The 13,909-nt window shown below is 44.1% G+C and overlaps 1 protein-coding gene across 8 annotated transcripts in view; it reads left to right on the plus strand.

Moving 5' to 3' along the window:
* NF2 (NF2, moesin-ezrin-radixin like (MERLIN) tumor suppressor) overlaps positions 1-13,909 on the plus strand; it is a 128,270-nt gene that overhangs the window by 97,030 nt on the left and 17,331 nt on the right. For 7 of the 8 annotated variants that reach the window (XM_078154403.1, XM_020996401.2, XM_078154404.1 and 4 more), the window contains 4 exons: positions 9,216-9,433; positions 11,600-11,705; positions 12,542-12,672; positions 13,515-13,674. In XM_078154403.1, the coding sequence (XP_078010529.1) occupies positions 9,216-9,433; positions 11,600-11,705; positions 12,542-12,672; positions 13,515-13,674 (615 nt within the window). Of the gene's footprint in view, positions 1-9,215; positions 9,434-11,599; positions 11,706-12,541; positions 12,673-13,514; positions 13,679-13,909 lie in introns of all 8 variants that reach the window. The other variant, XM_020996402.2, reaches the window with a different exon arrangement.

The following is a 13,909-nucleotide window of genomic DNA, read 5'->3' on the forward strand; positions in this document are numbered from 1 at the left end:
ATCAATAAATCACCTGTATCTGATAGTACATATAATATTCTGCACCTGTAGCTCCCCACTTCTGCAGTAAAAGGAGAGTAGAATTTTCTCAACTCTGCTCCACGCTAAAGCGTGGTTATTATAATCTCACAGTGTTCTTTTGTTGTTGTTGTTCTTCAGTTGTTTAGCTGTGTCCGAGTCTTCATGACCCTGTGGGATGTTGCATGCTAGGCCCTTCTGTCCTCTACTCTCTCTGGAAGTTTGTCCAGGCTCATGGTCATTGTTTACTTGACATTCCATCTCATCTTCTCCTTTTGCCTTCAGTCTTTCCCAGTGAGTCCCCTCTTCTCATTAGGTGGCCAAAGTGTTTAAGCTTCAGCTTCAGTATTTGTCCTTCCAATGAGAAATCTGAATTAATTTAAGTATTGATTGATTTGATCTTATTGATCTCCAAGAGACTCTCAAAAGTCTTCTCCAGCACCACAGTTCAAGCATATTGGTTCTGTGATGCTCAACTTTCCTTATAGTCCGACTCTCACAGCCATACATTGCTACTGAAAAAAAACCATAGCTTTGACTGTACGGACCTTTATCAGCAAGGTGATGGCTCTGCTGTTGAGTATACTGTCCAGATCCACCATGGCTTTCCTTCCAAGGAGCGAGTGTCTTTTCATTTCAGGGCTGTGGTCGTGGTCTGCAGTGATCTTTGAGCCCAAGAATATAAAATCTGACACTGCTTGCATTTCTTCTCCCTCCATTTGCCAGGAATGGTTGCCAAGATCTTAGTCTTTTATAATGTTAAGCCGGCTTTTACACTCTCCTCTTTCATCCTCATCAAGAGGTTTCTTAATTCTTCACTTTCTGCCATATTTGTTTTCATCATGTGTACTGGTTTTCCATTTTTTTCCCTTATTTTACTCTTCATAAGTTCATATAAATCTTTCCAAACCTCTTTGAATTTTTAAGTCCATAATTCCTTATAGTACAGTAATATTCTATTACATTCTTGCCTCACAGTGTATTTAGGCATTCCCCCAGTGTGTAATTACCTACTTTGTTTCCCATTTTTCAGTGTGACAATAATGCTGTTATGAATATTTTGGGATATATTAGACTTTTTTTTTATCTTTGACATCTTTGAGGTTAGATTGATTTTAAATAATGATATGATGAGACGTTGTAAGTCAAAGTAACTAGCATTTATTAAGCACCTACTGTGTGCCAGGTATGGTGCTAACTGTAAACCCTGTGTATGTTAAGCTTCACCTTGTAAGTCTGAGGATACAGTCCATGTAAAATAGGTAAAGGAAACTTCATGATGCAGAGTTGTTTTATTTTCTTTAATTCTGTTTTATTTTCAGTTCTGAAATCTCTTACTTCCTTCCCTTGCCCCACTTATTGAGGAGGCAAGGAAAAACAAAATCCATTTTAAACATGTGTAATCATGCAAAACAAATTTCCTCATTAGCCCTTCCGAGAGAAAGAGAGAACTTTGGTCAGTACTCTGAGTGCATCAGCTCCTTATCTGGAGGTGGGCAGCATGTTTCATCATTCCTTTCTTGGCATTGTGGTGGGTGTTGATCAGAGCTCCCAAGTCTTTCAGAGCTGTTTGCAATATTGCTATTGTATAAATTGTTCTCTTGGTTCTGCTCACTTCATTCTGCATCAGTTCATAAAAATCATCCCATGTTTTTCTGAAACCACCTCTTTCATCGTTTCTTACATCACATTAGTATTGCATTACACATTAAATGTACCGTAATTTTTTAGCCATTCCTCAGTTTCCAATTCTTTGCCACCACGAAAAAAGGTGGTATAAATATTTTTGTACATATGGATCCTTTTACCTTTTTCTTTGATGTCTTTGAGGTATAGACCTAGTGGCAGCATTGGTGGATCAAAGGGGATGCACAGTTTAATAGCTATTTGGGCCTAGTTCCAAATTGTTCTCCAGAATGGTTGGACCAGTTCACAGCTCCACCACTGGCATACTTGTTTTCTCTCATTTCCCTTTTTTTTATCTCAGTCAATTGGTACGTCTGAGGTGGCACCTCAGAGTTGTTGTGATTTGGAACATTTTTATATGATTGTTGATGGCTTGAATTTCTTCCTCTGAAAACTGCCTATTCATATCCTTTGACCTTTTGTCAATTAAGGAATGGCTTTTATTTTTCTAAATTTGAATCCATTTCCTGTATATCTTAGAAATTAAACCTTTATGGAAAGAAACTTGCTACAAAGATTATTTTTCCCACTTTCCTGTTTTTCTTCCAGTTTTGGCTGCGTTGTCTTTGTACGAAAGCCCTTTGATATTCTGTAATTGAAATTACCCATTTTGCCTCCTTTAAACATCTCTGTCTCTTCTTTGGTCACGAACTCTTCCTCTGTCCATAGAAGCGACAGATAATTTTTTCTGGGCTCTACTCATTTGCTTATCCTGTCACCCTTTATGTCCAAGTTGTGTCTCCATTTGCAGCTTGTCTTGGTGTAAAGAGTGAAATGTCGGTCTGTGTTTCGTTGTTGTTAGGCAGCTTTCCGGTGTTCTTGAACAGTGAGCTCTTGCCTTAGCAGTTGGGATCGTTGGGTTTATCAAACACTCAAACACTGTGTTCATTTGCTGCTGTATGTTGTATACCTAATCTGCTCCATTGAGAAACCTCTCTGTTTCTTACCTAATACCAAGTCGTTCTGTTGGTTACAGTTTTGTAGTATAGTTTTAGATCTGGTGCTGCTAGACTTCCTTCCTTCCTTCCTTTTTTTTCATTGACTCCCTTGATGTCCTTGACCTTTTGTTTCTCCAGATGAATTTTGTTATTATTTTTTCTAGCTCTCTAATGCGATCCTTTGAAAGTTTAATTGGTATGGCACTGATTATATAAATTGCCTAGCACCTGACACAGTGCCTGGCATGTAGCAGACACTTCATGAATGCTTATTGACCGACTGGTGGTGTCATTTTTATGATGTTGACTTGTTCTACCCATGAACAATTACTATTTCTCCAGTCATTTAGACCTCTCTTTATTTGGGTGAGGAGTATTTTGTAATTGTGTTTACGTAGTTCCTGTGTGTGTCTTGGCAGGGTGATTCCCAGATATTTTACTTTGTCTGTAGTTATTTTAGATGGAATTCTTCCATTTCTTCTTGCTGGGTTTTGTTGGTGATTTACAGAAGTGCTGATGATTTTTGTGGGTTTATTTTATATTCTGCCACTCTGTTGAAGTTGTTCTTTGTTTCAGTTAGTTTTTTAATGCACTCTTTAGGTTTCTCTAATTAAGTAAATCATTTCATCTGCAACATTGGCCAGTGCTCATTCTGCTCGATCCTTTTTTCCTCATCTCGTTGCTATATTTAGCATTTCTAGGACAGTATAGAATAGTGATGGTAATAGTGAATGTCCTTGCTTCACTTGTGATCATGTTGGAAAGATTTCTGGCTCATCCCCATTACAGATAATGCTTGCTTTTGGCCCTAGATACTACTTATCATTTTAAGGAAAACTCTGGACATGGGCAGAGCAAGATGATGGAGTACAGGTTGGGACCTAGTTCCCAACATTCCACTCCAAACAACTTCAAAATAATGCCTTAAATCAGATTTAGGAGCAGCAGAGCCACCGAAAGGTCAGAGGGAGACAGCTATCCAGCCTAAGACAGCTTAGGAGGTCTGCAAGAGAGGGGTGGGCACAGGCCCAAAGTGTGTCAGGACCACCAGCGGTGGGCCTTGGATGTGGCCACAACAGCAGCAGTAGCAGCGGCGTTGGGAACTCTCAACGCAGAGACAGTAAGGAGGTCAGACAACTGGTCAGAAAGAGTAGAAGAAAATGTGAAATATCTCATTAGAAAAACAACTGACCTGGAAAATAGATCAATGAGAGATAATTTAATGTTGGATGACCTGAAAGTAGTGATCAAAAAAAAAAGTCTAGGCATCATATTTCAAGAATGTGTTAAGGAATACTACCCTGATATCTTCTATCCAAAGAGTAAAATAGAAAATGAAAGAATCTGCCAATTGAAAGAATTCACCTTTTGAAATAGATCCTAAAATGAAAACTCCCTGAAATATTAAAGTCAAATTCCAGAGCTCCCAGGTGAAGGAGAAAATATTGCAAGCAATCAGAAAGAAACACTTCAAATGTTGTGGAGTCACAGTCAAGATCACGCAAGTTTTAGCAGCTTTCATGTTGAAGGAGCCAGAGGGCTTGGTATGATATTCCAGAAAGCAAAGGAGCTAGGATTGCAACCAGGAATAACTCACCCAGCAAAACTGAATGCAATCCTTCAGGGGGGAAACTGGACATTTAACAAAATAGAGGACTTGCAAGCATTCCTGATGTAAAGACTAGGGCTGAATAAAACATTTAATATTTAAACACAAGGCTCAAGAGAAGTATAAAAAGGTAGACACGAAAGAGAAATCATAAGGGGCCATAATAAGGTCATACTATTTACATTTCTATATGGGAAGATGACCCTTATAATGCCTAAGAATTTTACCATTGTTAGAGCAGTTAGAAGGAGTCTGCATAGACAGAAGGCGCAGATGTGAATCAATTATGTTGGGATAATGTCCCCCCCGAAAATATGAAGGGGTGAGAAAGGGTGCACTGGGAGAAGGGGGAAGGGAAAGAGAGAATGGGGACATTTTTCTCATTAAAGAAGAATACAGGAAAGAGTTTTAACAGTGGAAGAGAAAATGGTCTGATCAATACAGTGAGCCATGACAGTTCCAAAGGACTTGTGATGAAAAAATGCTCTCCGCCTCCAGAGAACTGGTGATGAGCTCTGCGTGCAAACGGAAGAATAATCTTCTCACTTTCTTTATCTTTTGTGTTTTGTTTTGCTGTGTAGCTAATATGAAAGTATGTTTTACATGATTTCACATGTATAATTGTTTGCCTTCTCAGTGGGTGGGAGAGGGTTAGGAGGGAGAAAGAGAGAGGTCTGAAACACAAAATTTAAAAAGAAAAAATGTTAAAAATAATAGAATTAAGAAAAAAAGGGAAAGCTCTGTTCATTTCCTGTGCTAGTGTTTTTAGTAGGAATGAGTGTTATGTTTTGTAAAAAGCTTTTTCTACATTTACTTAAATAATCATGATTTTTCTTGTGGTTTTTATTATTAGTATGGTCAGTTACGTTTATAGTTTTCCTAATATTGAACCATCTCTGCATTCCTGACCAAGAACCAGCATTATCTGTAATGAGGACAAGTTAGAAGCCTTTTCAGTAAGATCAGGAGTGAAGCAAAAATGGTCGTTATCACCATTAGTATTTAGTATCCAGCATTGTCGTAGTGATGCTTTTTGTGATATATTCTTGTAGTTTCCTTGTTAATATTTTATTTTAAAATGTAAAATGTAATTTAGTTTAAAATTAGGAAAGTTGTTCTATAGTTCTATGTTTTGATTCTCCCTGATGTAAGTATCAAGATGTATTTGTGTTATAGAAAGAGTTTGGCAGGAGCCCTTCTTTATCAATTTCTTTTTAAACACTTGATATAGTATGAGAATTGGTTTTTAAATCTTTGGTAGAATTCTCTTGTAAATCCCTCTCAGCCTGGTTGGTTTTTTTTCCTTTGAGTGTTCACTTATAGCTTATTCATTTTCTTTTTCTAAGATAAGGTAATATGTGCACTCTATTTCCTGTTCTATTCATCTGGACAATTTATATTTTGGTAAATATTGATCGACTTCATTTATATTGTCATATAGTTGGGCAAAATAACTCCTAATAATTACTTTTATTTCTTCTTCGTTGGTTGTGAATTTACCTTTTTCATTTTTGATACTGGTAATTTATTGTTTTTAGGGTTTTTTTAAAAATTAAATTAGCTAATGACTTACCTATTTTTTTATTTTTTTCCCCAAATCCAGGTCCTAGTTTATTTATTAATTCATTGGGGGTTTTTTTTACTTTTTATTTTGTTCATCTCCCCTCCAATTTTCAGGATTCTTATTTTGGTTTTTAATTCTTTGGTTTTCTAGTTTATTTAATTCATTGGTTATCTAGTTTATGCCCAATTTGTTTCTCTTTTTTTTATTGATGAAAGAGCTTCAGAGTATAAATTTTCCCCAAGTACTACTTTGACTTAATTCCAAAATTTGAGATCATGATTGCTACCCCTGTCTTTTTTCTTTATCTGAAGTGTAATAGATTCTGCTCCAACCCCTTATTTAACTTTGTGTGTATCTTTCTGTTTCAAGTATGTCTCTTTTAAACAGCATATTGTTGGATTCTGGTTTCTAATCCACATTGCCATCCTCTTCTTTTATATGGATGAGTTCATCCCATTCCCATTTACAGTTACGATTATTGACTGTGTATTTCCCTCCATCCTATTCTCTTACACTTTTCTTCTCTTTTTTTCCCCTACTTCCTCTTTATGAATCTGTTTTATTTCTAATGCATTCTTTAACCTACCCTACCTCCTGTTTACTTCTTAACCCCTGTTTGATAGGATGTATTTCTGTATCCAGTGGTATGTGATTGTATATTCTTCCTTCCTTTAGCTAGTTGAGATGAGAGTGCAGTTGAAGTCTCATTCCCCACTGCCCCCTTCTTGTAATACAAACTCCTCCTCATGAATGCCTCTTCCTCACCCTTTCTGTTCTTCTTAAGAGATCATCCCCCGTAACAGAATCACACCAAGCACTCCACTTAGACTCCTCGTAGAACTCCTGGTGAGGATAAAATGTCAAGGGACTACATCTTTCATCTTACCACATGGTAATATATACATTTTGATTTTTAGTCCAGGGGTGGGGGACCTGCAGCCTTGAGGCCACATATGGCCTCAAGGCCACAGGTTCCTCACCCCTGGTTTAGTCCTTTGTGATTTCTTTTTATCCTTTTCTTAACTCCTGTGTTTATCAAATTATCTACTCAGCTCTAGTCTTTTCATCAGGAATACTTGGAAGCTCTCTGTTTTGTTAAAGGTCCATTTTGTTTCCTGTAGAATTTTTGTTTTGTTGAGTAGGTTATTTTTAAAAGCCTAAATCCTTTGTCTTCTGAGATGTAGTGTAACAAGCTCTCTGTTCCTTGATAGTTGTGGCTGCTTAATCATGTGTGATTGCGACTGTGGCTTCTTGGTACTTGAATTCTTTGTTTGGCTACTTGCAATGCTTTTTTTCCCCCTTAACCTGGGAGCTCTGGATTTTGGCTTTGATCTTCCTGGGAGTTTTCATTTGGGTGTTTCTTCAGGAGGTGGTGTCTTTAAATTTCTACTTTGGCCTCTGATTGTGAGATATCAGATAGTTTTATGATTTCTTGAGTTGGGGTGTTTAAGCTCTTTTTTTGTTTATGACTTTCAAGTAGTCCACTGGTTCTTAAATTATCTCTCCTCAGTCTGTTTTTCAAGTCAGTTGTTTTTTCTGTGAGAGCTTCGTATTTTCTATTTTTTCAGCATTTTAACTTTGTTTTATTCTTCCGTGATATCTCATGGAGTCATTAGCTTCCCCTTGGCCAATTCTAACTTTTAAGAAGTTGTTTTCTTCAGTAAGATTTTGTACTTCTTTTTCTAAACGGTTAATTTTCTTTTCACATCTTTTTTCCCTACCTTCCCATTTTTCCTCTGCTTCTTTCTTTTGGTTTTTAAAATAATTTTTAGATCTTTTTTAAACTTTGCTTCAGTTCTTCTAGGTAATCTTGTGGGACTTGTATCCAAGTTGCATTTTTCTTTGAGGCTTTGTTTGTAGATTTTTGGGGGAGGGAGTCTTCTTTTCTTCTTTGTCTCCTGAGCATCACTCTTGTCATAACTTTTTTTTTTAATTTAATTTTTTGTGAGGTGATCAGGGTTAAGTGACTTGCCCAGGGTCACACAGCTAGTGAGTATCATGTGTCTCAGGTCAGATTTGAACTCGGGTCCTCCTGACTCCTGGGCTGGTGCTCCATTCACTGTGCCACCTAGCTGCCCCTCCTAATAACTCTTTATTGTGAGATTCTCTTTTCCTTGCTTGCCAATTTCTTGACTTTGGATTTTATGTTAGTGCCGGGCTTTGTGTATTTCTGGTGGGGAGATGTTTGTCCTGAGCTTCTGACCTTTTATGTCCATCTGCTGCTTTCACAACGTGGACTGAGGGCCTGCAAGCTTTCAGTGCCCCTCAAAGCAATGTAATCCAGAGCAGAGTCTGCTCACTGCCTCCTCGTTTGAGCTCTGGAAGTTCCTGACCCACATTTGGGTCTGTTGGCTGGTCGCTTGTTACTGGACTCAGCTGCTGTCGCTCCCCTGGGAGGTTCTGTGGGTTCAGAGTGACCTCCTGACTCCTCTTTGGTCTGGGGTGCTGCTGTCCACTGCTAGTCTCCTGAGGTCAGAGCCACACGGCCGCTCTTTGTTCCCCAGAACTTGTTTCTTGCTCCATACGCAGCTAGGACTAACACACCTCTTTCTCTCCACCCTGTATCCATGACCTCAGCTGGGTATTGGCCCCCAGAGCTGCCCAAGGGCACCCGTTCCCGTGCCCAGCTCTCGTTCAGTGGTGCCCTGAATTTCTTTCTGCTCTGGAACTTCCTGCCCTGGTACCTTTTCTTGACCCTCTTTCAGTCGCTGGGCAGTTGAATTCTCCTTGCTACCACTACTGCTTCTGCATACTCTCCTGGCCAGACCCACAGACCTCTCTGTCTGTCTCCTTAAACTACTCTGGGCTGGAAAAATTACTTCCTGGGACTTTTCCTTGGCGTTCTTGATCAGCATTCAGTATGATTCATTTTCTGAATCTTTGTTGAGGTATTGAGAGGGAGGAGCTAGGCTCTAATTCTTCCTCTCTATCCGCTCTCTTGATTCCCTCCTGCATAGTTGTTTTACAGCTCATTCCTTTAGTATAGTATAAAGGTTCTCCTTTTCCAGTGAGGCATATGAATTTCCCCAAATGTTCCTTCCAGAGGGGTAGAGGGAGAAAGCTGTCCTCTCATTTCCAAAAAGCTGGTTAGTTAAGGTTTGGAAAGCACTTTAAAGATATTGTCTCGTTTGAGCCTCACAACCCTGAAGGTGTAAGTGTTTTATTATCCCCATTTTACAGTTGAAGAAATTGAGGCAAACAATGAAGTGACTTGTCCAAGGTCACACAGCTAAGAAGTGTTTGAGGGCACATTTGAACTTGGGTCAATGCTCAATAGATGGACAGGGCAGACTCTCGGCAGCTGTGACATTAATGGTCCGGAGACCTGATGTCTGCTGTTGAGGTCACGTGATCTGTAGGGATGGAGTCCATTCCTAGCAGAAAGCTCTTCACCTTTCAGATGCGGTCTGAGGAGACAGCTGACCTGCTGGCAGAAAAGGCCCAGATCACAGAGGAGGAGGCAAAGCTCTTGGCTCAGAAGGCAGCTGAAGCTGAGCAGGAGATGCAGCGGGTCAAGGCCACAGCCATCAGGACGGAGGAGGAAAAGCGCCTGATGGAGCAGAAGGTGCTGGAGGCTGAGATGCTGGCCCTGAAGATGGCTGAGGAGTCAGAGAGGAGGTGAGCGGAGCGGCAGAGCTGCCCCTGGTCTCCCAGGGTGGCCTCTTCTTTGACAGCCGCGTGGCTGGTTGGGATGCTCAGCCCTTGTGGCTTCTGCCTTATTCCAGCTCAGGGCTTGACTGGGGGTTGGTCTCAAGCAGCTTAGCTGCACTGTTACGATATTGTGGGCAGAGGGGAGCAGCCTGATTCTCCCCGCTCCATGGTGGGTGTCTCTGTCACCTCTGAGGTGAAAGGGCCTGGGGATGCAGGCAGGCTTCTCTTGGGGAGGAGGTGACATTGGCTTGGAACAGCTGCTGGCTTTCCTGTAACACATTTAGGGTTGTAAATCACTTTCTCCTAGTGAGATGAGCAGGTATTATTGTCCCCCTTTTACAGAGGAGAGAAATAAGGCTCGGGGAGAGGTTCACTGACTTGCCTAAGGTCACACAGTTGGTATATGACAGAAGCAAAATGCAAAGCCTTTTCTTTTGACACCAGACCCAGTGCTCTTCCTACCATACCTCAAGTATGAGGGCAATTTTTGCAAACCTCTCTCCCTCTGAAGTTCCTATTTGTTCACTTTAAAACAAATTTTTTATTCCAAATTATTTTCAGATTTGCAGCTAAAGGAAAGTGTGTCTTTTTATACGTAATGGGAGGAAATTCCCTTCCCCATGCAGTTTCCAAAATGACTTTGATTCTCAGGGCAGGAAACAGGATCTTTGGAAGCTCTGCTCATTCCTATTTAAGCGTGCAGGCCCTAACCTGGCACCCTTGCTCCCCTACAACACCATGTCTTTCCTCATCAGTCTCCTCTGACCGCTCAGCAGCCAGGACCTCCTCTTCGTGGCTCTGGCCTTTTGTGTTTTGCCAAACAAGGATTCCCGCGTATCAGACCAGATGTAGAACTTTGGCATGGGATGCATAGTGCCACGTCCTCTCACAGCCTGTGCCAAAGGAAGCCTCCACATGGCTCCATCCTAGTGGATGGAGTGCTAGACCTAGAGTCAGGAAGACCTGAGTTCAAATCCGGCCTCAGACACGTAACACTCACTAGCTGTGTGACTCTGGGCAAGTCACTTAACCCCAATTGCCTCACCAAAGAACAAAACCAAAACAAAACAAAAAGAAACACGTAGTAATTCTGGGGAAGGAAGCACATAGCTGAGTGGGAGGGAAGAGGCCTGGCAGTGGATGCAGGAGGCAGGATGAACTCGAAGGGAAGCAAAGGAAGTTGTTATTACTCAGGTTCCCTTTGAGCACATCTGGTACCTAGTAGTCTTTGCCCAAATGGCCAGTGATTTTGTTGCCAGATCTTTTTTCTTTCTCCACTCTTAAGTAAATTTCTTCATATCACTCTCTCTGATTTCCAAATATAAAGTCTGAACTTGAGTCTTAAAGAAAACCAGCTGAACCATTACAGAACGAACAAGACAAGGTTAGGAAGCAGTCCGTGTGGAAAAAGACCTTGAGGTCTTTTCAGGATTGAGAAGTGCTAGTTTTGTGACGTGCAGTCAGAGAAGCTCGCACCGGCAGGAGGCCTCATTAATAGCAAGCTGACGGTAATTTCTTTGGACCCTGGCCTGATGAGGCCCCCTCTGGGTAGTGTCTCCAGCTCTGGGCTGCAGGCTGAGGACAGACTGGGGACCGTGCCGTGGAGGTTGGTTGGAAGAACCAGCAGTCAGCTTTAGAAGGTGGAAGTCACAAAGAGGCACTATTAGTTCATCCTGACAGTGAGAGAGCAGAGGGAGCTGCTTGGGGAGGGCATGAGGTCCCAGGCTCGGCTTCTCCAGACGGAGGCTGGCTACTGGCTCATCAGCGCTGTCACAGAGCGAGGTGGAATGGTGGTGAAAGTGAGAGGCTTCCTAGTCATGTGGCCAAGGAAGGTGGCCCAGCCTGTGAATGTAGGATGGAGATAACAAGGCCTCCTAGGCTGCAGGGCCCGGAGGACCCTGAGACACAGTGGGTCTGCTGTGACTCGGACCCCAGCATTAGGGGCCTCACAGGCCATTGAGTCCAACGCCCTCATTTCACAAGGTGGGGAGTGGGCGCTCAGAGAGACAAAGGAACTCACCCCAGGACGCTTCGGTCTTAGGGGCTGAGCCGGCATTGCAGCTTGTCTCTCCCTTCACCTCCTGCTCCCTAGAACTTGGGTCTCATTTCTTTCTGCTTCTCTCTTCTTGCCAGAGCGAAGGAGGCCGATCAATTGAAGCAGGATCTCCAGGAGGCCAGAGAGTCTGAAAGAAGAGCGAAGCAGAAGCTCTTGGAAATCACCAGCAAAGCTTCCTACCCGGTGAGAGCCGCGCACGGGAGGGCCACTGGGCCGCTGTGGGGTGAGGCCGTTCCCAAGGCATCAGCTCTTCCACTGTTAGCCAGGAAGGCAGCCCCGTGGCCCCAGGAGCAGAGCCCTGGGGTCCTCGACCTGCCTCAGACATGTGGCCTTGGACACTCACTCTGGTTTTCTCTGTTTCCTCGTTTGTAAAATGAGGAGACGGGGCAGGGTAATCACCATCCCTTCCAGCTCTCAAAGCCATTCGTAAGAGTCTCCTGCCCACCCTCAAAATGCTGAGCTGCTGGGCAGTGGGTTGGTGGCCAGAGACAGGACTCCCATGAGTGCGAGCTTCATTGGCAGTGTACACCCCTGCTCCTTGAGTCGCTTTTAGCGATGGCATTGGTCAGCCTGCCTGGCTTAGGCGGGCCCAGCTTCGAGCTCTTGGCTTTTAAGAAGGGAGGCAGAGGGTGTGAGCCCTGGTTTCTTTCTCTTGTTGCCATCAGTGGGACTGTTTACTCAGGCTGTGCTAAGAGGTGATTGAATAGGGTAGAACCCTTTGTACAGTCCCAGAGAGTCACCCATGTATTCAGTCACCTTTTTACAAGGTATTGAATTAGTTTCTGTAAATACCATTTTTTCAGGGGTTAGGGAGTCATTGGGAGAGGAGGTGTCAGAGAAGCTGTAACAACGACGTTTTCAAGGCATTCAGGAAGTAGGCTAGCCCGTTCCCAGGTCCTCACTCTTCCACCGTCTGTCCGTTCCTGAGCTTCCACAAACCCACGCGCGCCCCCCCCCATTGTTGTCCCTAGCACCTCCTGCTGTTCGGAGGTTCCCTCTAAACAGAGCTCTCTCCTCAGCCCCCGGTGAGCTCGAGCACCACAGCCTTGCCAGCCGACGTGCCCAGCTTTGGGCTCATTGGCGAGAGCCTGTCTTTTGACTTTAAGGACACTGACATGAAGCGGCTCTCCATGGAGATTGAGAAAGAGAAGTAAGTCACTTGCTTGTCTGTGTTCTGTGTGGGGCAGCCCGGAATGATGGATTTGGGTCTGATGAGTCTGGACCTTCTCTTAAGTCCCTTTGGAACACAGTGTGCCAGAGCAGTCCCGGCTTTCGTGAAGCATGATCTTTTCTCCCCTCCCTTGAATGAACATTTCCTGATCACAAGTTAAAGGTGACAAATGCCCTTCCCACCTGCCAGGGGACCAAAGGACGGGGGGAGGTCAGGCCACACCTTCGTCAACCCCTTGAATGGTGACGCCCATGCTGCCAGATTGTTTTTTTTCTCCTGATCGTGTTCTTTGGTGCCAAGTATGACCCCTTTGGACTCTTTGGAGGACTGATGTACCCATGATTAAGGTTCACCTGACAGGGAGCTTCCCCTGGCCACACACTGACCCCAGGCAGATGGTCAGTGGGACTTAGGCCAGCAAATTTGTGCCCAGAGCCAGGCTGCCCTTGGCCCATGCTGTTCTTCATCCCCTCCTTTTAGGGCTAGGCAGGCTGCCGTGAGCAAACACTCCTGGCTTGGAGAGGGTCTGCATAGGCCCTCCCTGCACTGGGGCTCTTGGAGCACACGTAGGGTGATGGAGCCGTCCTCTGCAGCCCCTCATTCTTACAGTAGGATGGGGTCTGGCAGGCTCTGTTTTGGGGGCTCCCCCAGGCTGGCTCGGACATCCAAAAGCCATCCGATGCCTCCGTTTTCCTTGGTTGGATAGGGGAGGGCTCCGTTGGGGGAGGTGCACACGGCGCCGGCCCTTTGGAGCCCGTCGGTGGGTCGGGAGCGCGCCCCTCCCTCCCAGCAGTGACGACGGTCTGTCTCCTTCCTGGCAGAGTGGAGTACATGGAGAAGAGCAAACACCTGCAGGAGCAGCTGAACGAGCTGAAGACCGAGATCGAGGCCCTCAAGCTGAAGGAGAGGGAGACGGCCTTGGACATTCTGCACAGCGAGAACTCCGACAGGGGCGGCAGCAAACACAGCACCATCAGAAAGGTCGGTGCCAGCACCGGGGGCCCTGAGGCCGCTATGGGGAGGGTGTCTCAGCCGGCACTGTTTGATGGGAAGTCAAGCTGGGGAACAAGGAATCCCACTGGGGGAGAGCTCTGCAGCCCCCATCCCCTCAGCAGGAAAGCTAGGCCGGCTTTGGAGCCAGGGCGGGGGGGGGGGCACCTGCCTGCTGAGAAGGAAACACCAGAGTGAGGGCGCTGAGGACGGAGCGTCCCTTTTG

Source organism: Phascolarctos cinereus, unplaced genomic scaffold, assembly GCF_003287225.1.
Source record: "Phascolarctos cinereus isolate Bilbo 61053 unplaced genomic scaffold, phaCin_HiC Scaffold_4;HRSCAF=312, whole genome shotgun sequence".
Classification (NCBI taxonomy): domain Eukaryota; kingdom Metazoa; phylum Chordata; class Mammalia; order Diprotodontia; family Phascolarctidae; genus Phascolarctos; species Phascolarctos cinereus.